At 41.7% G+C, this 25,501-nt stretch overlaps 2 protein-coding genes across 2 annotated transcripts in view; both read left to right on the forward strand.

The window, feature by feature from the left end:
- The window catches only part of chd9 (chromodomain helicase DNA binding protein 9), a 68,019-nt gene extending 58,942 nt beyond the window's left edge, over window positions 1-9,077 (forward strand). Inside the window, exons 24-39 of the mRNA XM_083900808.1 lie at window positions 720-809; window positions 1,409-1,512; window positions 1,777-1,894; window positions 2,062-2,119; window positions 2,228-2,276; window positions 2,365-2,614; window positions 2,738-2,943; window positions 3,357-4,229; window positions 4,364-4,533; window positions 4,672-4,902; window positions 5,752-5,929; window positions 6,303-6,451; window positions 6,604-6,861; window positions 7,000-7,149; window positions 7,498-7,602; window positions 7,739-9,077. Of these exons, the coding sequence (XP_083756934.1) occupies window positions 720-809; window positions 1,409-1,512; window positions 1,777-1,894; window positions 2,062-2,119; window positions 2,228-2,276; window positions 2,365-2,614; window positions 2,738-2,943; window positions 3,357-4,229; window positions 4,364-4,533; window positions 4,672-4,902; window positions 5,752-5,929; window positions 6,303-6,451; window positions 6,604-6,861; window positions 7,000-7,149; window positions 7,498-7,602; window positions 7,739-8,710 (3,961 nt within the window). The 3' untranslated portion in view covers window positions 8,711-9,077. The remainder of the gene's footprint in view (window positions 1-719; window positions 810-1,408; window positions 1,513-1,776; window positions 1,895-2,061; window positions 2,120-2,227; window positions 2,277-2,364; window positions 2,615-2,737; window positions 2,944-3,356; window positions 4,230-4,363; window positions 4,534-4,671; window positions 4,903-5,751; window positions 5,930-6,302; window positions 6,452-6,603; window positions 6,862-6,999; window positions 7,150-7,497; window positions 7,603-7,738) is intronic.
- Window positions 9,078-12,692: 3,615 nt separating this feature from the next.
- Window positions 12,693-22,640, forward strand: LOC310936489 (retinoblastoma-like protein 2). Its single transcript, XM_083900562.1, has 15 exons — window positions 12,693-12,786; window positions 13,554-13,631; window positions 15,228-15,351; window positions 16,282-16,388; window positions 16,812-16,915; window positions 17,417-17,554; window positions 18,401-18,565; window positions 18,686-18,755; window positions 18,918-18,994; window positions 19,072-19,248; window positions 19,554-19,625; window positions 20,111-20,162; window positions 20,472-20,572; window positions 21,693-21,857; window positions 21,942-22,640. The coding sequence occupies exons 3-15, from the start codon at window positions 15,278-15,280 to the stop codon at window positions 22,137-22,139; spliced, it is 1,500 nt and encodes a 499-aa protein (XP_083756688.1). The 5' UTR covers window positions 12,693-12,786; window positions 13,554-13,631; window positions 15,228-15,277; the 3' UTR covers window positions 22,140-22,640.
- Window positions 22,641-25,501: the final 2,861 nt, after the last annotated feature.

Genomic DNA, 25,501 nt, shown 5'->3' on the forward strand with positions numbered 1-25,501 from the left:
TTATGATGTGTCAGTATAATTATACCTTAAATTCTCCTTTTCATTAAACAGTTACTAAAATTGCAGGACAGCTACTTACCGCACAATAGCAATACTCTCTAGAGAATTTGGTGCCTTCTTGCCACATCACTAAACCTCGGCGTGTGCTACGTTTTTCCAGCAGCAGACATCACACAGTGGAATTAAAATTAATTTTGTGTTCATGCAGAATGATTACACAATATGGTTTCTACATGATGCAAAATCTCAATGAATGTCAGACATTGGAGCCTGATGTGTGATGATGCATCACAGAGCTAATGTCTCCCCTGTGATTCAGCCTCTTTCTATCTTGTCAGCCTCGGCCTCGCCCCTCCTCAAGCTAACCGTGACTCACTGTGACGTCCAGACAATATTGTTGACTCCAAGGGATGCAATAAATAATTGGAGGCAGTGATAAAGTTGATTTATCAGGCTTATTGTGCTCACTGGTCCATCAAGTCAAGTTATGTAGCTGTTCACTCTTTTGTGTGCTGTATTCTACATATATATACATATACTTTCTACTTAGAGTTTATATCTCTGAAATGGGAAAACTACATGCAGTACAGTTTTAGTGTTACAGCTTGGCCGTCACGCATTTTATTCAGTCGGTATGCGCGCCTGTGTGTTTGTCCTGCTCACTCAGCATGTACTGCTCGGTCAGCGTTTTGTCATGACCACTGGGTTTTCTCTGGCAGGGTGCTGCTAAGGGTCAGAATGCTCTACTACCTGAAACAAGAGGTGATAGGAAGCCAGGCGCAGGAAGTGCTAGACGGCGTGGACTCCAGGTGAGCTAAAATTTGACCTAAATTTTAAACTTGGCTTTGTAAAAATGCTTCACATACATTCTCTCCCATTTTGCTTTTTCACTATTTGTATGTTTCTTCAACTTTCTCCCTCTTTGGAAACACAATAATTCCTTTTAATGAATGAAACAGAACACAGTTGGTAGTATGTAACATTATTAACTGTACAGTTTCCATACTGCCTGATAATATTTTTGATATGATATCAACCTGTAGAAAGAAGAAACAGCTGACTGACTAAATGAATGAGAATGTTGTAGAGCTCCATCTGCTGGTGGAAGAAAGATGTTGTCTGCCATTGTATCAACGACTGTAAACAAGGAAATCAACAGGCAGAATCAGTTTTTATTTTAGTGTTATAGTTGTATAGATGCCATTGTGTTATTTGACAATACAAGCCAAAGAGGTGTATAAAATATTTATTTGAATGAACTCCAGCTCTGGGACACTGGGCTTCCTGCCACAGTTTGTTTGCACAGAGTTACTACATTGTCTTTCATAGTTTTGCAATAGAGTAAAGTTAGATATTACATGCTCTCATGTAATGTCTGACCAAATCTCCTCCTCTGTCTCCTCCTCAGTGAGATAAAGATTTGGGTGCCTGCACCTGACCACTCAGATTTGCCAGCCTTGTGGTGGGATGCCATTGCCGACAAGTGTCTACTGCTGGGTATATATAAGCACGGTAAGAAACCTCAGCCCTGATTAGGTCTTGTTTTATACAATTTAGCAGTTCAAATAATCACTCGGCTAACCTGTATTTGACATTAAACATTAACATGTCTTTGTGTGACAGTTAGTATACTAATAGAACTAACATTTTTGGTGCCACTTGTAGTTTGTTTTGACCTGCTTTTCTATATTTCCTGCACCTGTCTAGTCTAGTTGCCGTCTATTATCCTTTGATAACTTAACTTAACTGTTTGCATATTACTCTGTGGTCTCCCAGGTTATGAAAAGTACAACACCATTCGCGCAGACCCAACCCTGTGCTTTCTAGACCGCGCGGGCCGACCGGATGAGAAGGCTATCGCAGCCGAACAGAGAGGCAATGATTTCATGGATGGGTGAGTACATAATAACAGTCCTGTGTCTGGGAAAGCTGTATAATAATAGTATATGGCTTTTCCTTTAATATGCTCGCCTTTGGTTATCATTATTATTGTTGTTATTCATTATCATAGCTCATTCATCGAGTGCAGAAACAATATAAACTTTATCTGTGTTTTTTTAGGGATGTAGATGATCCAGAATACAAGCCTGCTCCAGCTCTGATTAAAGAAGACATGGAGGTAAGGCCACAAGAACCAAGGGACTACTTAATCTAGTTGAGGGATTCATTTGATTTGCCTGAATTCTCAGTGCTGTCTCTCAAAAACAAACACTGTCTTCTTATGCAGGATGATGCTTCTTCTCCTGGAGACTTGATCGTCACTGACAATGCTGGAGGTGAGTATAAGGCACCTAGTCCTTAACATCATATTATCATTGCTACGATGATTACAGGGCTTTAAAATTGTTCATTATTTTGGTCCAGATGCAGTCATGTCAGTGACAGAAAGCGCAACAGCTTACTGGCCGTCGCCCTCAGTGTTGACAGCCAGACTGAGGCGTTTGATCACCGCCTCCCAGCGCTACACTAAGAGTCGGCAAATTCTCCACATACACCAGGTTCAGTCTCAGTCCCAGCCAACGATGGTACTGTCCGCACCGCTTTGCCCACTGCCCCCCACACTCAACGACCCCCTCAACCCCAAAATGGCTGCTAAGATTGAACGGCAACAAAGGTCAGTATAGATAAGATCAGTGATGGGTTTAAAAAATTCAACATCTGGGCTTTTGATTATTCATTTTGTGTACAATTATCTATGTAAACATTTATTACAATGAGAATTTTTCATATGTCTCAGATGGACTAGGCGCGAAGAAGCTGACTTCTACCGGGTTGTTTCCACTTTTGGTGTTGTTTTTGACCCAAGCCTTGGTCGCTTTGACTGGACCAAGTTCAGGGCCATGGCTCGTCTGCACAAGAAGACTGACGAGAGTCTGCAGAAATATCTGTGTGCTTTCACCGCCATGTGCCGACGGGTGTGCCGCCTCCCACCCAAAGAGGGAGGTCAGTGGCTCATTTGCTCATTCTAACATGAACACGTGTTTATTTAGGTACATGAAGTGAAGTGAAAAACAACCAAACGATAACCATTTTTGCCCACGATAATCGCAAGAGAATGTGATAGTCCTGTTTGCCTTTCCAGTTAGATCTGGAAACGTTGTCAGAAATGTGAATAGTGCTTAGTTTGATGTTGGCTGTGGCTCAGCTGATATGTATTACGTTTTTTCCTGGATTCTGTAGACAGGTCAGTAGCACCCCAGTAAACAAGCTGGCTCAGCAGTGCTGAGGTAGAAGGGAAGATAAGGTTAATCATTTGTGGAAAGTCAAACACTGTGTGTAACCTCCTGTGAAGCTGTCTTCATTTTTTTTGTCGCACACATCGACTCTTAACACCTGCTGCTTTGTCTTTGCCCCAGACTCTGCCGTAGACTCTTCTCTCAACATCCAGCCCATCACAGAGGAGCGAGCGTCTCGTACATTGTACAGAGTAGAGCTGCTGCGCCAGGTGAGGGAACAAGTCCTTCGACATACGTTACTGTATGAGCGCCTGCCACTGTGCCAGATGAGCTCTGACTTACCCGTCTGGTGGGACGCTGGTACCCATGACCGCGACCTGCTTATCGGTGCTGCCAAGCACGGCGTAAGCCGCACAGATTACCACATTCTGAGAGACCCTGAGCTCAGCTTCATGGCTGCCCAACAAAACTACAGCCAAACAAAAGCTGCACAGCAGCAGCAGCAGTCACGCACATCCACCCCACTCCTCCATCCTCAGCACCAGGCCACCAGCTCAGCATTGACAAGCTCTCCACTGCCTCTGGTGGGCCACAGAGACACCGAGCCCTGTGGTATTGTCCCCAAAGTGGAACCAGCCTCAGTGGTCGAGGAGAGCAGGGAGAAACCGGGGGAGAGTTGGAGCCCTTCTCAAGCACCAGCCACTCCCACAGGGTTAGAAGAGAAGCCTATTCCTGAGCTGAGGGACAGCGAGAGGCAGATGGTAGCAGCACGAACCAAACCACTCACACCCAACTCCTCAGAGAGGAAACCCAAGAAGGCCAAGAGGAGCCGCAATGAGACCAGGCGTGGCTCAGAAACTGATGGCTCCTCCTCAAGTTCTTCATCACGCTCCTCCTCCTCTTCTTCGTCCTCCTCTTCTTCCTCGTCACATTCCGGCTCCAGCTCCTCTTCTTCCTCTTCATCTTGCTCCTCTGGCTCTTCGTCATCTTCGTCCTCTTCCTCATCTTCTTCGGATGACAGCGATAGTGAGGGAGCGGACGGTAAGAAGAAAGGTGAGCATTTATGTTGTGTTGCATTTAAATGGCAATTAATTGACTTTATTTTTTAAATTGCAGAGCAGTATTTGATAGGATTGCATACGTATTAACAAGTCTTTAATTTTGTGTCTCTCTTTTAACCCGTTCAGTGCCTGCAGTAACAAGTGTGAAGGCCTTCGATGAGGACAGTGTGGCATCTCTGAGCACAACACAGGATGAAACACAAGACACTCATTTGGCCGAGAATGGCATCACCCACAACTCCTCGCATTCTTTCTTGGGAGGAGGATACATGCTTGCTGCTTCCTACTGGCCAAAGGTGAATTTACAAATATGTTTTGCTCAGATTATGATTTGAATTAAGAATATAATGCATGTGAAGACCTGCACCGTGATTGTGAAAAAGGAAATCAGACTGATGCAAGGGTTCGCTCATCTGTGTTGTTTTTTCTTTAAGGATCGTGTAATTATCAACCGCCTGGACAGCATCTGCCAGGCAGTGCTTAAGGGCAAGTGGCCAGAAACACGACGCGTTTATGAGCCTGGAGGTGCAGTGGCCTCTTTCTACACCACCAAGCTGCTGGACAACGCCAACAGCCTGTGCGAGGACCCCTCTGCCTCGCCACAGGGGTCAAAGGTGACCAAGCATGTTGCAGAAAACAAGGAGTTCTCAGTAAAACTCAACGATGTATGTTGAATTCTCCCTTCCTCCCCTCCTCCTCCCGCCGCTTCGCCCTAAACATAGGATCCTTCCACTTCCTGCTCCTGTGACCGGTGTTAGCTGCCTTGTTCAGCATGTTTCTCTGGTCTTCTTTCGTCTTTCCTTTGGGTATGATCAGTGGTTTTTGACTGCCTGGCAGGAAGAGATATTAATTTAATAGCAGCCTCCAGCTCTTTTCCAATACACTCAATAAGAATCGGGCTCCAAGGCTATGATTGCATCAGGACAAATCATTCAGCTGTAAGAATATAATAAGGTTCAGTTTGAAGCCTCTCTTAACTGAAGGGATCTTATAATCTGACTGAAATGTAGTTCTCAGCTGTGTTTTCTAATATTCTTATACTCAACATGGCACTTCACTTCAATTTATTCCTCGCTTGTGTGTTGGATTTTTTCCCCCAAACTGTACGATTTTTACAATCACAGATCTTCAAACGCCTGCTGCTTGTTTTCCTTTAACATCTATATATTCTGTCAGCAGCTATCTCTTTGGCATGGCTTCCCAGTTCTCTCCCATCTATGAGTAGACTTTGCCCTGCCAGCCACTACCCACCGTGTGCTCATATGTCTCAGTACTACTAACACGAAACTACCTGAACAATATTTACTGTTGTTAGTAAGATTTCCGAACACATTTAGTTGATATTTTGTGATCTGAATTGTATTTGATTGATTTTAGACGAGTAAAGCTAGCTTCCATGTATAATTCACAGTCTAAGATAGAATTAACAAATGAGTGCAGAGTTTTCCTAGTTCATAACCTTAACCTTTTTTCCCCTCGAATTTTAACTGACACTCTTTTGTTTCTTTGTATAGCAGGAGGGAGGTCTGAAATTGACCTTCCAGAAGCAGGGTCTTCCTCTGAAGAGACCCCTGGAGTCTGAGGAGGGACCCCAGGCCCAGCAGCAGTACCTGGCCCGGCTTCATGAGCTGCAGAGTGCTTCTGACACGGGATTAGCTGATATCACCAAGCCTCAGTGCAGCTTTCAGACTGGTTTGTCTTTTTTATTATTATTATTATTATTATTATTATTATTATTATTATTATTATTATTATAATTATTATTATTAATAAATACAGCTAATACATGATATTTGCATATACTTAGTTTTGACACAATTCCCTTTATCACCACTAGATGGCAGCAAAGTGTAATTTTTGGAGAAAATGTTCAGGCTGAGAAATATTGTTGATCTTTTGACCTTTTTCAGGTGTCACTAGAGGTGAAAGGACTAAAGGGTTTACTTAAGTCTAAGAGGGAACGTGGTTGAATACAGTTTCCATCGAAGATTTACCCAAAATCTTTATTTCATTTAAATTAGGCTTAGTAAATAGCAGTTAACCTAAGATGCTGCTTCTTCTGCAGTGAATCCAGGTCATACTAGTCAGATGAGGCTGAACGGAGTGATGGATGGCCAACCCATGGTGAAGAAGCGGAGGGGGAGGAGGAAAAACGTAGAGGGAATGGACCTGCTTTTCATGAACAGGACCAGAGTCCCTGCTGTTCCCGATCAGGTCAGTGAGAGACTTTGTTTTTGGTTCATAGTCCTTTGACGATACAAAAAAAAGCACAAATATTCATCTGTGTATCCAGTTTAATTGATTATTGTGTATGAAGTAACAGTACAGACATAAAAGAACACTCCTCCATGTCCATGTATGTCCAGATGCCTCCAGGTTGGGGAGGTATTGGCCAGGTAGGCATGGCAGTGGCCTCTGCTCCAGTCTACAGTCACAGCCCCAGTCAGAGCTCCAGCCAGAGCTCCAGTCAGATCCCTGGAGACACAGCAGACAGCAGGGTCCCTGTCATCAGCCTCAAAGATGGCACCCGGCTTGCTGGTGACGATGCACCCAGGAGGAAAGATCTAGAGCAATGGTTGAAAGAACATCCCGGCTTTGTAGCAGACACAGGAGCCTTTATTCCTGTAAGAAATTCTTTCCTGTCCTCTGAAGCACCGTTTTCCCTGTGCACAGATTCTCGTAGATTACAACAAAATAACAAGAAGTATATGTTTTGAAATGTTAAATAAGTGCTTTTTTCATTTGGTGTATTTGATAAAAAGGGGGTAAACAAGATGCAAATGCAGTTCCACTTCCAGGACGGTCGGCCAAAGCAGAAGAGGCATCGCTGTAGGAACCCCAACAAGATAGATGTGAACAGCCTGACAGGAGAGGAAAGGGTCCAAATTATCAACAGGAGAAATGCACGCAAGGTATGTTTGTGTGGCGTCCTCTTTTCTTTATTTAAAAAAACATAGTGAGATGCTTTATATCAGAGAGTCAATAATCAACATCTGTTTTCTCCTCCGAATTTAAAAAAGCCACATGAATCATTCTTTGAAAAGCTTCATTTGATTTTAGATTCATGTTATTGTGTAATTTTGATAATGGTAACTGGACCTTTCATGCTGTAGCTCTGTCATCAAAATGTACAAATGTTGATCGAACAATTGTTCTTGTGCTAAATAATGCTCCACTCATACATAAAGTGGCAGTTTATAATCAAGAAAGTAAATCAAGAGATGTAAGTTTCTCATGTGAAGCTGCCATCTTTCCTGTAGATTGGTGGTGCCTTCGCGCCTCCTCTGAAGGATCTGAGCAGGTTCCTGCAGGAGAACCCAGAGTACGGAGTCCCACCTGAATGGGCGGACGTGGTCAAACAGTCTGTGAGTCACCAAGAAGCATATTATTAATCCGATCAAAACTTTGTTAATTGGTGTTTATAATGTGATTAATGCACTCATATTTTTGTAACAAATAATGTTTTTCGGCTCTTCTGTTCTTCTTCTGTGTTTTGTCCAGGGTTACCTCCCAGAGAGCATGTTTGACAGGATCCTCACAGGACCCATTGTTCCTGAAGAGGTGAGTCGACGCGGACGTAGACCCAAGAATCCTATGGCCAAGGCGGCGGCAGCAGGAGCAACCGCTGCAGCAGACTCTGCTCTCGGCCTGAACCCATTGCTGGCCAACGGCCTCCTTCCCGGAATGGACCTCAGCAGCCTGCAAGCCCTCCAGCAAAACCTCCAGAGCTTACAGTCCCTGCAGCTCACCGCAGGCCTGATAGGGCTGCCGTCTGACGCCAGCAACCTGGCTGCAACCAACTTGGCAGCCATGTTTCCCATGATGCTCTCTGGCATGGCTGGATTGCCAAACCTGCTCGGCATGAACAGCATGCTCGGGAAGCCAGCTCAGGAGATCACAGGAGGCTTAGAGGAACGAATAAAGGGAACTGCCAGTGGTGCAACAGGAGAGACGTCCACTTCTAAAGCTCCTTTGAACACCTCAGACACCAAAGGAGAAAGGACCGACAGTCTGGTTACGACTTCCTCCTCAGCTTACAGCTCCACTTCCTCTGCTACTGCCCCACAAAGTGCTTCAGCTGCCTCTGCAGCCTCCAGTCACCCACTGTCTCTTAATCCCTTGTTACTCTCCAGTATGCTTTACCCAGGGATGCTTCTCACTCCAGGCCTTAACCTTCCTGTGTCTGCCACACAGCTGCAGAGCTCAAACGGTGACCCAGCTATTCCTCCGACTCCTCTTCGTACTCCACCCGCAGCCTCCAAGTCATCGCCTCAGGAGACGGCGCAGTCGGCAGCAGAGGGGGACAGAGATGAGGAGTACGAGGCTTTGGTTGACGACGACGACGAAGAGGAGTCGGCAGATCAAAAAGAGAACAGCGGTGCTGAAGGTTCAGGGAAAGCCGAGACATCTTCATCAGAGTCTGGGAGCTCTTCTTCATCCTCGGATGATTCGGATTCCAGCGATGAGGATTGATTCTATTAAATAAATAAATAATACATTTATTTATGTATCGCGTAGAAATGTATACATACAGTATATTCACACATATATATGGATTTTGGCACTTGTGTTGTGATTTCTTTACGTGTAAATACAAGAACTAACTAAAAATGTTGTGTAATAAAGAACAAAAGGTTAAAAAAAAAAGAAGAAAAACTGATTCAGAAGGAACTGAAATAAAATTTCAGTGTCCGTTCACAAGGTACAGTCTTGTCTCGAGACATTTTGCATGTCAGACTTAAGTAGATTTCTGAACTTCTGTGAACTTGTACCACACAATTATGTACAATTGCAACAAAAAAAGGCATTATTGTAATTATGTCAGGATTTAATTTTATTAAAAAAGAAAGTGAAACTACATCAATATGCTCGTTGAGCTGTACTATTAATATATTTTGATTGTTTGGGGAGGGGGCGGGGGATCGGGGGAATGACACTTGACAAACACTTGCTCTTGTACATACTCAGTACTTCTACAGGTTTGTTGACACTTATGCTTTGCAGATCATATTTGTTGGATATGTCAGCAATAACTTGGGCAGCTAATGAATGTCACTGAAGCTGTAGATTCTCTCGTCTACCATGTTCCATCCCAGTGCACAACTGACGCAGCCTCACAACCCCCACCTCACCGTCTTGTGGCTCCGTGTCACGTTAAAAAAAAGGGTCATTTCCACATTTCTCCTCATTGGTTTTCAGGAAAGAGCATTACCGGAAAGCCCCTCCTTTTTAATATCGCTCTGATTTGAGGGAAAGTAGTATTTAAATTTTAAGTTAAATTTTATTCCAAAAAATGGATCATTATTTAACTCTGATAGTCAAGGTTTTATTTCCCATATTCCCAATACTCACCATCACCTTACAGACATGTCCCGACATATTCCTTGGAGCACTTTATCTATCCACAGTAGGCATACATGTTCACTTGCACATCTGTTAAATTTTTTTTTTTTACAGTGTAAGAGTCTGTGGGGACTGAAAACAACCTTTTACTGTGTGCCAAAAACTGCCCTTTGACCCTCTGTGCTCCTGACTTTAGGAGTTTAGGGGAAAAGTTCAGGACTCTTGTTGACCTGGATAATACTACTACAGCCCTGGTGTATTTGACTGCATCTTACCTCAACTGTGCTCAATGGCTTCACCTTGCAAATGTGTGTGTGTGTGTGTGTGTTTTCGCTGTCTGCTTAACCTCTGTCTCTGCTGGAATGTGTGTGTCAGAGGCCCTTTTTTTGTTTCTTTGTTTCTTTGTACCGAGAGCTTCCACAGTGTTGGTTTTCTTGGCTGGACCTCTCACCTGGTATCTACTGCTTCCATAACTTTCCAGTCTGAATGCTGTGCTTGTCAGCTAAAAAAAAAAATCCCACTTTTTTTTAAACGCGATTCATCACAAATTTGGACGGAAATTGTGTCGCATGGCCACCTGTCTGCCAAAGTCTTGAAGAAGATTTACGGCACAAACGCAGAATATTTCTAATCCTGGCTAAGATTGTCGTGTTTTGTTCATGACATTGAAGGTTTACTCTGTGTCAGACGGGGGCTAATTTCAGGAAGGGCTTAACGTGAGCAGCTTGTGTCACTGGAAGTTGTGTGGCATTATTGTGTGTATTTCACTTCGTCTTCGACTCTGTTCTGCTGATGGACTACATTTCAGTAGATGTAGAAGTGCCCTTATCCTGTACCTCTCTCTCTCTCTCATTCGACTCCTGTCTGTCAGACATGCTTGATGCATTTCCTTCACCGTTCCGTTGCACGTGCTCATTGTAAGCTGTTAACACTGGAGTTCACTCAAGTTCGAAGTACCTTTTTTTTTTTTTGTAATTTTCTTGAGCACAACCGCGCTCGCTCTAGGACTGCTGTGTAACAGTGGACTGTTAAGAATACACGTATGTCAGAAGCGATTAGTGAGGTCACAAGTCTTTGTTTGGACTTTGGGGGGGGGGGGGGTACAACAACCTCCAGTCCGATCTCACATCTCTGCTGGAGAAACCCGCTGAAATAACAGTCTGATTTCAGAGTTTAAGTTTTGCTGTAGCGTTCTTCTCCAGTGGGTTAAACCATGAATGGCCCCTGTGGTCTGAACACAAAGGCTGAAGACATGTCCGAGTTGCAAAGTTGCTTAAAAAAAAAAGTGGTTTTCTTGTTTGCCTGGTAATATAGACCTCATCATGGGTTTGCTTGCAATGCAATTGCATTTTTTTTATTTTTTTTTTTATATTACAACTAACAGTATGGTATTTTTCTATGTCTCAATGAATAACCTTGTACACGTCACTGTCATTTTGTATATCTGCCCCTCTGCTCTCTTAAAAACTCGTAGTGCCCTTAAGCAAACACCCAGCCATTGCTTCTTCTGTTGTGGGAGGCGTTTTTTGCTGCTTTGTGTTGCTCCACAGTGTCGGGGGTTTGATGGGTTGATGTTTTGTGCTGAGCCGCTTTAGGAAAACTCTTTTTTTTTTGGTTGTCAAGGTTGTCTTGTATGAGGAATCCTAAAGCACTGCTAGTGCTGGAGAAGAAGCAGTGTTATTTAAAAAAAAAAACAACAAAAAAAAAAACCAACATGCGTTATTAATTACACACAGAAGTAAACAATGACCAATATGCAAGAGGAATGACGAAACACACACTACTGCTGTACAGGGAGGTCTTCGTTCAGTTTGCGTACATGTAATCACTGAGTTGACAAAACTATCATCAATGGATTTGTATTTTATTTTGAGCTTATTCTATCTTAAATGTCACCCTGGTCAGTTTTTTTTTTGTCTTTTTTGTTTCTTTTTCTTTCATTGGACAGTTGTAATATTTGCAAGTTGTGGTCTGTGTAGTCGAAATGATTCTTTATGTAGTGCAGGAAAACACGTCTTAAAAGTCATTTGTAATTTATTGGATTACTTTCTATGAAGTTCTATAGAGGAAATTGAGGTTTAATTATTTTTATTAAACATATTCTTCTGACTATCCATACAGATTGTCTTTGTCTGTTGATTTCTCTTAGGCCTTATTCAAGAAATCCCATGTACATTTTAATTTTTTTGCCACCACAGCTGACAACTTTTACTTATATCTGTGCACTTTCCGATCCATTTACTGCTCTTCTCACTTTTTTTTATCTTTTTTTTTTTTTTTTTAAACATAAAAATATTACAATTTACAGAGCCCCTGAAGTGACGTGACAAGAAGAAAAAAAATGACGAGGAAACTCGAAATCTTGAGTTTCAAAGTCAAGATCTCGAGTGTATTTTTTTCCCAAATTTTTTTTCATTGTTTTTTGGAAACTCAAGGTCTCGACTTTGAATCTCGAGATTTAAAAAAAATGGCGGAAAAAATTTCATCATTTTTTTTTTTTTTTTTTCTCATGTTCCTTCGAGGGCTCCGTATAAATTATACACCAAAGAACAGAAGTATTATTTGTAATCCAAGAAGTCTCTAGATCAAAATGGTTCTTACTGGAACCATTAGTGTTCCACTAAGAACCCTTGAAAAACCCTTTCTTCGGGAAAGGGTTTTTCAGAAGCAAATGGTTCCAGGTAGAACCTCAGCCCTTGTAGAGGAACACTTTTGGACTGGATAGCTGCAATTTACATTTATTCCTGTGTTACCATACCATGACCATATTATTGCAATATTGAAAATACTATCATTGTTCTCTAGTGTTGCATCAGTGTTTAAGTTATTAATAACATTATTCTTACTTTGTGAAGACTTCACAGTCTTTCCTGAGCAAAGACTCAACAAATACAGTACAGCTACAGTAACGGTAACGTTAGGTCATAACACAGGGTTAAAAATAATATCCTCTACTGTACTGTAAGTCCTCCATTCCTCCTCTTGGTGGTGCTCGGTGTTAAACGTCTCACCACCGACCAGATGACAAGTTTGGGCATGTCTCTCTGACAAAGGCCACTGAGCTGAACTTCCTCAAGCTGTAGAGCAGCAGGTTGCCTGCTGTGTTTGAACCATCGTTACTCCTCGTTTCCACACACAGCAGACTTACAGAGGAGTCTTAGACCAGAGGAGCCTCAATCAGGATCCAGAATCTGCACCAGGACTTGGTAAGTGATCAGTCTTTGATGTCAAGTGCTATAGAGTTTATGCTCCAGATGTATAACTGCGTAATTATGAAAGTGGAGGGGACATTTTCCATGACTTAGGCAATTGCATGCAAAGCAAATGAATTCAGTAACTTGTTGTGTTGGTGTAATAAGTTGTTAACATTGAAACTACTGTGGTCTACAGTGTTATGCTTATGTCTCAAAAGATGACAAACTGAATATAATCTTCGTAAAAGATGTACTTATACACATTAGTTTTGAAAAAGCCAGGCAGGCTAGTTTGTTTTCTCTCTGTTTCTTTTACTCTAAATGACAGTTTTCACATTTCAACGAGGGAAAAGTCGCCATTTAAATTTCACCACGTGTGAAAATGAAACCAAGGCCTAGTTTAATGCAAAAAAACAAAAAACAAAAACAAGTGTGGAGGAAACAGGAAATGTGACTGTGATCCAAATAAATGAGTCACAGATAAAGCAGCAGCAACAGAGTTTCATGCGATTCATTTGAAAGTTTCATAATGAATCTCAAACTTTTTAACAAAAACAAAAAACACAGCCGAACAAACATGTTTGGGTGTAGAGGAGGAAGCGTGGGGGGGTCAGTGTTTGAGTCGTGCAGCTGTGTGACACAACGTCATCGAGTTGGATGATATGTAAATGTTATACTGAATGTTGTTCAGTCCTTTTTTCTTTGTCATCGTAGCTTCAAGGATAAACCAAATCAGGAGTGGAGACAGATAATCATTTTTTTGTTGTTGTTTTCAATAGATCAAGTACGTCTACGCTCATTTAACCCGTGTCCTTGAGAAGTCCTGGAAACCCTTCCTCTGAGAACAGAACGTTTTTGTGAGTTTTTGTCCTCGTGTCCTTCAATCCCATGTTTTATTTCTTGTTTTATTCATGGCTATATTTCATCTTGCTCTAATACTAGTAGTCAAATACAGTTACATTATAACACAAGTAGTGTGGTATATACTGATACTGTAGACTGACGTCTGTCTGACTCAGTGTGGACAATAAAGCCTTGTTTATGCTCGGGATGATAAATGTGGGAGTGATCAGAGGATTAGAGTCTTTTATTCATAAAGGACAGAGGAACATGGACGCTCACACGTGATAAACTGAAGTGATGGAGGTTAAACGGGGAACTTGTAAAGATAGAGGGATATTTTTTTTATTTATTTTTTTTTGCTCCAGGCCTATAACTGCGTAATTATGAAAGTGGCGGGGAAATTAAATATGACCCAGGTAATTACATGCAATCATGTAAAGCTTAAATTATAGGGGTCGTTTTATGCAAAATCAACTTTTGAATCATTTAAATCCTTATATTTGGGACTCTGGAGGTCCTATCAGTCGGCATAGTGTGGAAAAAAAGATGACACACTCATGTTTTTGTGGTCCTCCTCAGTCTAAGTACAGGAGATAAAACACGCGATGTTGACTTCCGTGCTCACTGGGACGTCACAATGCGCTAAATTCCAGGAATTGTTGTTGGGGTTCCGCTTTGTCCATAAAACACGCGAGAGTGCTGGCGAGGGCAACGGCATCTGAATCTTCCGAAAGTCCACGAAAAAGTTCTATTCTTGGCTCCACAGTGCAGCACAGAGTTCTACACAAACTTCCAGTGGATACATGTTATATATGACGGCAATGTGCCTGCTGGAGCCTGCAAATTATAATTTTTTCCAAATGCTAACTGCTGTTAGCTCCCAGTAGCCTCTGTGGCTGATGTCGTCTCCCGTCCCTTAAGTTTCATTTTATTTTTTTTAAAGGTGGACCTAAAGAGATACTACTAAACAGAACGTTCTGAACGGGGCTGTTTTGAACTTCTGTGGTGCGTCATCCTTATGGTATTTTGACAAAAGCATGTCACAGACATGTTCATCAGGACACCAGGGAACTAGGTTAACTTGGAGAAATAGTGTATAATATGTCCCCTTTAATTCAATAATGTTCTTATATATGTTTTTCTTATCATAGTGTATTGTACGGTTGTAACTTCTCCCCGTGTTTTATGTCTTTTCATTTATTTGAGTTGTTTTGTTTCATTGCCTCGTGCAAGCTTTTATGCCTTTTATTTATTCTGTCTTTTATTTATTTATTGTTCTCATACAGCACTTTGGTCCACTGCGGTTGTTTTTAAAGTGCTCTGCAAATAAAGTTGTATTGGGTTGAATTGGATATTTTACAGTACACACATTCATGAGTAACGTGTTAATGAGTGTGTGTTTGTGTCATGAGTAATGTTACACAAATTCCACGGTTCATAGTCTGTTTTCGTTCGACTTTGTTGTTTTTAAGGCGTTTTAGATGGAAGAAAAAGGTATGACACATTTGATCGCCAATTTTTATGAATTTATTAAATAGTTTATTGTTGAACATTGTTGGCCGCCTCATTGACTCTGTCTCTCTCTCTTTTTTTTTTTTTTTTAAATGTAGGTTCCCATCCCTTGCTTTAACTCCCTCTCTGTGTGAGTGTGAGGGTCACCATGGCAACTGTGCCACACGGCAACCCACAGAAGCAAAGGTTTGGCCCCAGTGACCGCCTGCTCGCTATGTTTAGGTTAGTGCTGCTTGTCTCACCGTGTTACTCACGCCACGTGTTGTCTGTGTCGTTTATGTAAATCACCACACAGAGGCGATTCTAGAGTCTGTAGGGGCCCTAAGCAAAACATTTCCAGGGGGCCCTTCCAACCAGTGTTCATCACCATTATGTTACAAATAATCTGACACCAACAAAAAATGTAAGGGTTAAAAAAAAATGTTTTTTTTCAAAATGAATGAAATAACATGGAAAAACCTTGTAATTAAAAGGTATGTGAAAATATAAATGTAAAGACCAATAAAATACTGTAAATAGCTTTTAAAAAACTATATAAACTTAGTAAAAAAAAAAGGACATTGCACTGTAAATAACCCACATTATAAAACAATATAAATATATAGAACAATAAAATACTGTAACTGAAAAAAACATATATAAACATATAAACTGAGTAAAAAAGATATGCATTACACTGCAAATAATCCTCTTCATTTTCCAACTTGCAGAACGATAACTTCACACAGGTTAACGTGAGGTGGGGCCCCTTTAGGGAGGTTTCCTACTGGGATGTCATTGCAAATCGCCCATTGTTTTTTAAGGGGGACAGGGAGGCGGCTGGTCACTGCACATTTCAATAAAAAAAAGCCCTCAGGCTCAGAGTGTCGGGGGCCCCCTATCGGCTCGGGGCCCCAAGCAGTTGCCTTCCTTGCCTGCGCCTCTGTCACCACACGTACAACCCTCCATATCGCGCTCAAACGCGCACATCTGACATGATATGTCATAAATGACATAAAGGGAGGCGTTTGCACAAATAAAAGTTTCCCAAACACTTGAGAATGGTTTCTGTGCAGTTGTGTGGCCTTTTTTTTTTTTTTTTTTTTTTTACTGCTTCTCAATCGCTCTCCTGTACATCTGTTTTTTTTTTTCCCCTGCCCTCCTCTGCTTCAGGACATGCTCCACAAATCCAACTGAGGACATTAAAGCGAGACTGAAACTCATGCTGCACACATTTCTGCTCCACCACAGGGACGGTTTAGGCGACGAGAAGACCAAAGGTATACTAACATATTTAGTGTTTGAACAGTTAGATGAGGGCATAGTTAAATGTTAAGGGGATAAAGGCATAATGTGGATCTTTCATGGCCGCTAATAGAACCACATGCCTTATGTTCGACATATCTGGAGGACAAATAATCAACCGGCTTTTACAGTGTTATTCATCCGCAGCCCAGATTTACTCTGATTTTTTTTTATCATGTGCTTTTGTAATGTGCAGTAATTAGTCATTAAATTCAAAACATACCACTTGTTTTATGTATTTTATGAAGAATCCCTGACTCCTCCACATCAATACCCTAAATCCCTTCATGATTAGAGACCAGGTCAGGTCTGAGTTTTTTAATGATATATTTAACTCTGGAACAAAGCCCTTGTTGCTGACACATGTCACCTTTAATCCATGTGATATTGTTTCACAGAGCTGGCAGTGAAGTGCTGCTGGGAGGCAGGGTTCTGGTATTACAAGATCCTCGAGAACCTGATCTGTCAGGAGCAGAGGAGGCGGGGCAACTGTGACATCTCTGTAAGTGTACACACTCCCCTCCTGTGGACACATGTGCGAAGTGCTGCCGAGTCTGACATCAAGGCTGTGTTCCCACACGGGGGGGGGGGGGGGGGCGGGGCGCTATAGGAGCATTGCTGTGAGAGGTGCAAGCCTGTGTCACACTGCAGGCCTATTTAAAGGGCCAGTTCACAGAAATCACACACCTGGATGCTGCTCCCATGTGGCACAAATCAGATATGACACATCACGTGGATTCAGATATGATCAGATCAGATTCAGATCTGTGCACGATTGCGTCCACGATGTTAGTGGAGAGAGGACGAGAGCTCAAACCAGTGGAATGTCATAGTGACACCATTTTCACTTCTGCTAACCATTTTTCAGGTCAGTACAGTAGCCACAGCCCCACCCTGTGGTGTAATTGCAGATATCAGATGTGTGAATTTGTGTGAATTGACCCTTTAAATATTTTTAGTTTGGTATAAATAAAACACTTGTTGTACATGTGTTTGTTTTTAGGTCATCTTGGAGACTAATCTTGTGCAGTCCTGTCTGGTGGCCTGTTGTCTGGAGATTACCGTTTGTTCGAACCGTCTACCGTGTGATTTACCTCTGCTGCTGCAGATCTTGAAGATGGAATCATATCACTTCTGGAGGGTTTGTTTTCCCAGCTTGTTGTTTACTTGATATATATTGTATACAATGTCATTTTATTTACATAAACCTAACTTATGTAACTACAGTACAGACGTTCTCCGACAGCGACAAAACAAATTTGAATATAACAACATTGAATATGAGAGTTAAGTGTCTCAATAGCTGAATAAATACACTTTAAAAACAAGCACAATCGTTATCCCACAATCGACATAAATGTACTAAATCTTTATGTTCAAAGTGCACTTGAAAAAAAGAATGGTTGATAAACTTAAAATATATTTCTTGATTCATTCAAATCATATGTGCACATCATTTGAGTGTGTAATGAATGAAACGAAAAGAGTTCGACAAAAACATTATAAATCACAAAGGTTCATCATCAGTATCTTAAAACATAAATCTTCCTCAAACAAATACTCAAACAATGGATGTCATAACTCTTTAAATTGTAATACATCTAGGAAAGATAAATGATGTCCTTTCGAGAAAAATAATAATAATGATCAATGTACATTAATATATATATATATATATATATATATATATATATATATATATATATATATATATATATATATATATATATATATATATATATATATATATATTTAAGGCAATAAGAGCTACAAGTCAAACATTGATATTGATGCTATGAAAGGAAGGGGGAAGAGTTATTTTTTTAAGAAATCTGTTCAAATAAAAATGAAGAGGATTCAATTGTGATAGATCAGACAGAGGAGAGGGCAGCTCCACCTGCTCGTTTTCAAATCTTGACCTGATTCAATGACAAAAACGAGTGTAACAAAAACTGACCTTTTGTGTGTGTGTGTGTGTGTGGCACAGGTGATTGAGCTGGTGCTGCGCGCCGAGGCAGGACTGCCTCGCGCCGTCATAAGACACCTTTCCCAAGTGGAAGAGAAAGTTGTGGAGGCCTTGGCCTGGACCAGCAACTCACTGCTGTGGGAAGAAATCAGAGCCAACACGGACAGTTTCCCTACCTGCCAACAGGTTTTCTGTAACATTATTTAGACATCACCGTTCTCAGTGTTTCCTCCAGGTGGCTCTCATTTGCTTAGGAAGCACTACAGTGTACGCGACCTTGATGAAGAATTGTGTATCTGTCTGTAGGTGATGCCTCCCGAACAGCTTGAGGGTCCAAACGAGGCAGACTTTCAACGCGACGCGATTCCTCAGGGAGGTATTCACTCGTGTGTGTTGACGTTGAACTGTTGTAGTTAACCAATAAGATTCTATTTTCCAAAATTTAAGGAACAACCCATTTACAATTGGGACAGATACAGTTAGAGGTTGGATACTTTTGCCAGATATGCCGTTTGTCTATATTCCAATGTCTTGCCAGACTTGACTAACATTGTTTCTCCATCAGGTGTAAACAGGCCTCAGAGAAGGAGCCCCCTTCACCTGTTTGCTCGCAAGGTCAGTTGATCTATCGCGTCCTAACTTTTTGTGATGAATTCAATGATGTTATGTCCTGTTTTCTCACTTTGCCTCAGGTCTACAGCCTGATGAGCCGGCGTCTGAGGGAGCTGTGCTCCGCACTGGAAGTGTCCGATGACCTGCGGCTGAAGATCTGGACCTGCTTTGAGTTCTCGCTGGTCAACTGCGCTCAGCTCATGGTCAACCGTCACCTGGATCAACTGCTCATGTGCGCCATCTACATCATCGCCAAGGTGGGATTTGATATACAGTATGGGAGAGAATCTAACTGATCTCTCACTGATTTGATGACATCAAACATGTTTTACATCAAGAACGATCTACAGTAGCCTTATCATTAGAAACAGGATCTGTTTGAATTGATATCTGTAAAAAAGGCTACTTGGTCTGAAAGGTCAAACAAGAAATGAAATAGGAAACATCTGTATGATTTGAATCATCAAAGCAAATTAAACAATAACACCAAACTGCACAGTGAAGTATTATTTCATGAATCCCATTTATTAACCTTTTAAATTTGCTTTTTTTTCTTTTACAGATTACTGGGGTGGACATTTCCTTCAAATGTATAATGAAGAGCTACAAGTCACAGCCCCACGCCAGTAGAAGTGTAGGTTTGGTTAGGTTGTTTTTCATCGATTTAGTAAATACATAGATTAACTCTCAATGAATAAAAAGTAGACAACACTTTTTGCAGCAACAATCACCACAACAAAAAAGTCAGCAAATGTATAATTTACTTTATTCCTTCAGAAGACGTAAACATTTGGTCAAGACCAGCTGAGTGTCCTAGATTTGTGTGCATGTTAAAAATTTTTTAGAATCATCTGCATAAACTGTAACCTTTGACATATTAATGAAGTAGAGTGGTTTAAGTCATAGACCTGGCAACAACAGATTAAGTCTCATTTACACCTGAGCCTCTACGGTAATTGTCAGAGCACATGATGCAGGTACATGTTGGGTTTCTAGAAAAACAGAGATGTGGCCCTTAATGTGTCAGGTGTACTTAATGTGTTGTGGCTGTGTTGGGTTTTTACTGTATAGCAACATTAGCTTAGCGTATTTTGTGAGGAGACTTTTTCCTGTCCTCAGGTCTGCAAAGATGTGCTGATTTCAGGGAGACACATGGACAACGCTCCTCAAAGTAAGAAAGCTTTCAGTAAAAACTAAACATGTGAAGTTCATTATCTGTACAGATTCATTAAATTAGCTCTAACAATGCTTATTTAACAGTTTAGAGTTACTTTGATTTCATTGTTGCAGTCCCACAATGAAGCACATTGTCTTTCACAACACATATATTTATCTTGGTACATAGAACAATTATAATTTCTAATCCAGCCATAAGTCAAATATACTGTAATGTAGCTACTGTACATCACATTTGTTTTATTTATTCTATGGTTGATTGTTGTTGTACCGACTCCCAACTCACCAAGTGCACATTATCTAGGAGCCTTTCAGGAACGGAGGGGCAATCTTATCTACTTTTACAACCAGGCCTATGTGGCACGGATGCAGCACTTTGCCCAACAGTTTGCCCGCCCCTTTGGGGTAAGTGGATATCTCTCTGATGATGGTTGACTGATCTAAAGAAATTGAGAAGAAGCTAATTTGTGGAGATATCAAATATCTATCTTTAAACAAAGTTGCGTGTGTCTGTCTGTGACAGGCGTATCTCGCTGACCGTTAGTCAGATCGCTCTAAGACTTTGGATATGGGTTGAGCATGGCCTGATGGTGTGCATCCTTGATTTTCAATTTTTTTGGAGGAATTTAATTTTCGCTGATTTATCACGCTACACCAGGCAGGCAGCGGCTCATCAGCAGCAGCTGCGCTGTCTGGGGCGGGAAGGTGGTAGTGAAGAGGCATTTTTACAAGGTTCAACACTGAACATGGTTTTATACTGAAAGGACGAGGTGTCCATTCACCAATATGCGAGCACATATTTATGCTACTACTTTGCCCCTAACTTGGTGAACCTGTTTCCAAAGGTAAGCTAGTGAGGCGACAATTAGCATTAGCGTAGGGCTAACATAATACAAACACTGTGCAACCTCATTAGGCGTAGCTACCTGTTTTGTGACCGTGGCTTACTGTCAGCCACATCACAAAACAGCTAGCTACGCTAATGCTAATCGAAAATGAAAACATTTGCGTTGTGCCTAATGAGGTTGCACAGTGTTTGTTTTATGTTAGACTTGGGACCGTACCTATGTTCCCCGGGTCCTACGTTCCCTGCTTTGTATGTGACCGGGAACACAGGACCCTTTCTCTAACCCTAATCCTAACCCTACCCTTATTCAAAAAAAGGGTCCTATGTTCCCCTGTCACATACAAAGTGGACCTTTTTTGGGAAAAACAGGGAACATAGGTACGACCCCGTTAGACTTTACCTTCCTTCCTCCATATCGCACTTCCTTCCTGGCTATACACACACAACAGTACTGTATGTGTCACCCTTGCCAATAAGGCAGTACATGTGATCTATGATTACTTGTTTTTAGTTCTTATTTCTGCATTTATTGTTTAAAATGTGATTCATGTCACTTTTTTCAGTTTTGTTTGTTCTTTCATACCTTGAGATTCTAAATTATGCCATGGAATGTCAGACAATCAGTGACATTAAAGTGCTGGAATCTTGATTTTCTTTTAACATATACCTTGTATGCAGGTCGATACCCCTCCTCTGTCTCCGTATCCTCGACAAAGGACCGCTTCTACTCGCGGCCGCCAGCTGTCCAGTAGCCCCTCCATCTATGTGTCGCCGTATAACCGTGAAACCGCCTCGCCACAAACAAGCGGGCTCTGCTACTACTTCAACAAAAGTCCCCCGGAGGTCTGTGCACATAATGTTTGTCATTGTTGCCTCAATATTCTATCTCTATACACTGATGGAAATGCTCCTCCCTGCTTTACACAGTGCCTGCGTGAGATCAACAACATGATCAAAACCGGCAGGTCACCTGCCAAGAGATGCTTCGCGGTGTCACTGGGTAAAGACGATGAAGACTGTCCTTCAGCAAAAAGGCCTCTTTTGGATGATGAGTCGGCCTGGCAGAGGCGACTCATGGACATGGTGAATGAGAGGGAACCAGGACCGGACCTTAATGGGTTATAAAGCCTAAGCTGCGGGTAGCATTAAGAGAGTAAGTGTAGGATGTCTCACTCTCAAACTATAACAGCAACGGCAGGGGTTGCAGAGGAAAAGTGCACATCAGCTTTTTTCTTTCTGTTTACCAAGAATTCAATTGGGTCAAGACCAACAACAACACTGTCCAGGTGTTTCCTTGACAAAAGCACTTAACCCGTGGCTCCATGGACACTGGTGGATGGTGGTGGTTGCACTGGGCAGCTCCCTGCTGGAAGGGTACGCTGCTGTGTGAAAAATATAGGGCAAAGTGCTCGGTCAACTTTCTGTTAAAAAAATAAACGCTGGACTGACGGCGAAAATAAAACTACTGTTAGTGTGGGTTAGTGTCTGCCATTCATCATTTTCCACCAGTGTCTTTGACCTATGTTTGACCTGATTGAGCATGACTAAATTCTAGTGAGTTGAATGAAGTCATTCATATTCATTTGTGTAAGTATTTGATGTATTCTTGAACATCATGTACATGGCTCAGCCCCAACAATAAAACCAGCAGTATGCTCATTGGCTGTGTCTTATTTTGAAATGTATAGTCAAATAAACAATGAAGTTCCCATATTATGTAAAATCAACTTTTTAATAATTTAAATCCTTATATTTGGGACTCTGGAGGCCCTACCAGTCGCTAAAGTGTGAAAAAAGATGACTCACTCATGTATTTGCGGTCCTCCTCAGTCTAAGTACAGGAGATGAAACACGCGATGTTGACGCTAAATTCCTGGAATTGTTGTCTTGCGGAGCTCCGCTTTGTAAATCACACGAGAGTGCTGGCGAGGGCAACGGCATCCAAAAACTGGAAGTCCGCGAAAAGTTCTTATTCTTGGCTCCACAGTGCAGCACAGAGTTCTACACAAACTTCCAGCCTCAGAGGATTTATCTGTCCAGTGGATACATGTTATATACGACGGCAATGTGCCTGCTAGAGCCTGCAAATGATCACTTTTCCAAATGCTAACTGCTGTTAGCTCCCAGTAGCCTCTGTGGCTGATGTCATTTCCTGTCCCTTAAATTTTGTTTTCGTTTTTTTTTTTTTTTACTACTACTAAACAGAGTGGGATTGAACTGCTGTGGTGCTTCATCCTTAAGGTATTTTAACCAAAGCATGTCACAGACATGTTCATTAGGACACCAGGGAACTAGTTTAACTTGGAGAAATAGGATATTATATGGGACCTTTAAAATCATTTAGTTCTAATTTAGTGTATCTTTTGAGTTTATTAAAGAATCAAATATCACAATAAACCCAAGCATCTGAAAAGCAATCGACATCAAATAAACATACAGTGATTGGAGAATACGCCTTCATATTAGTTTGACAAATTATTCCCTGAAGTGTTCTCTCTCTTCTGTATGAAAATTAATAACACAAAGTACTCTGGAGGAAGTAGTTCATCACTCAGCGTCTGCTCTGCTTCTCTTTTAACGAAGCTTGTGAATTTACTTACAATATCTACTGACCAACCAGAAAAGGAAACAATAAATGAATGTACATTATTGACTGTAATTTTATGATTAACAGTCATATCTTAGATCCAATCTTCATAGCTCTGTATTAACCACAATGTGGTCTGTGTGGTGTTTTTTTTTTTTTTTACTGTGTGTTTACTGATCCACTGGGTCAGTAAATTAAAATCTGCTCTGACTCAAGTGGACCGTTAATAAATTAAATCCATGAATTCCTTTCTGACTGAATGAAATAGGAAACACATCCACCGTAGGAACATAATTGGTAACCATGGCTGCCATGTGACTGACATAAATCCCCGTTGCGTGTTTATCAGTAACCATGTTTTGGCATGCTGCTAAGTTAATTCTCAACCAGCGTTGCTTAGCAGGTGATTACAGAGTCAGTGTGTGCTGTAGACAAAGGCTGGTAAAATAAAACCAACACCACAGTCAGGTGCCCAGACTCAAAAGGAAGTCTCAATGTTGCCATAGAGAGCAAAAGCACCTTAGCCCACAACACCTATGCAGGTTTAAAGGTTCTGACCTGTGTTTTATACGCATCTGGACTCCCGTCTGAGTCTAACGGAGCGTTACAGGCCCTGCGGAATTCTGCCGAAACTATGGGTTGCAACACAAGCCGTGGGATCACGGTGAAGGATCCCTCTGAAAAGCCTGAGGAACGGCCAAAGACAGCCACCTCCACCATGGAGGCATCTGCGGAGGAAGCCAACGGAACAGCAGACAAAGAAAAGGATGAGAAAACGGACAGTTCCAGCTGAGTGGCCCTTCGTCCTTAAACTCCTCTCAAAAGTAAGCAATAAGTTTAATTTTCCTCAAATTCTCTCACGATCTGCATCTTTGTTTCACGAGTCAGGCTGAGTGTGTCCGTCGGTTTTTTTCTTTTCACCTTCTATCGATGAAACGAGGATATAGTACCTGGTGCGCAAGCAATTTATGACCATTGCATTGGGGTCACTTTGATACAATCACCTCTATAACTTGACCGCTGTGTCTCTCTGAGGCTATCTGACATGACAAATGGGCTGTGTGGTGACTGAAATGGGCTCTGTGTGTCTGTGTCGCAGTGTGCACAGATTGGCCTGCCCTGGGTGAAGGAGGACCTGTCAGCGGGAGGAGACGACGACCGACGCTGCACTACTGTCCATCCAACTCCGTGTGTCGTCGAGGGCCCAGCTATACAAAATACACACAAAACAAAATCTAATGTATATTCCAGGGACTATTTTGTGATAAAATATACTAATTTTAAAAACTGTGTTGTGCTCCAAGTTCTTAGCCCCTCATTCTTTACCCAAGCACCCTGCAGCACACTTTGCCATCACCTTTTGTTTGTGAGCGTTACAGTTGTTCATTCTGCTCATTCTTCACTCCTCTGGTCAGGGCTGATAGTTACAAGACTCTTTCAAATGCTTCCAATTCTGCTGCAGGCTAACGTATCAAGCCTTCGAGACATTCGGCTTATGTTTCAGCCGCAGATACCTTCCAGATCTCAGTATATCAGAATGTTCTTCTGCTGCTGTTCATTGAGGCAGTCTGACACAGTGAGCGCTTTATGCAGAAAATCATGAAACGCTGCCAAGGATTATACTTTTTTTTTTTTTTTTTTTTCAAAGCACTTTCCAATCTTCACCACCAGAGAGCATTTTTTGTTTCTCCAACTCGTGCAGTTACCTCTGCTGCCACTAGGGAGCAGAAGTGATCTTTCTACATTGCTGTGAGACGTCTGCTGCTGCTGGCTCCATTTGCTCAAGACATTTAATCTGAAATATAGGCTGTAAGTTTATTACCAGCCAGTGAATGGAGCTGGAATGGAATAGCCATTTCACAAAGTATATCAAAAATACCCATCTCAGAGGCAGCGGGAA

This window comes from Microchirus variegatus (genome assembly GCF_963457635.1).
Source record: "Microchirus variegatus genome assembly, chromosome: 14".
NCBI lineage: Eukaryota > Metazoa > Chordata > Actinopteri > Pleuronectiformes > Soleidae > Microchirus > Microchirus variegatus.

Excerpts from the sequence above, each read along its gene's own strand:
- LOC310936489 (XM_083900562.1), top strand. The coding sequence starts at position 15,278 with ATGGCAACTGTGCCACACGGCAACCCACAGAAGCAAAGGTTTGGCCCC. Across the intron at positions 16,389-16,811 it reads AGGCGACGAGAAGACCAAAG|AGCTGGCAGTGAAGTGCTGC; the intron begins GTATACTAACAT and ends ATTGTTTCACAG. Across the intron at positions 19,249-19,553 it reads CCATCTACATCATCGCCAAG|ATTACTGGGGTGGACATTTC; the intron begins GTGGGATTTGAT and ends TTTCTTTTACAG.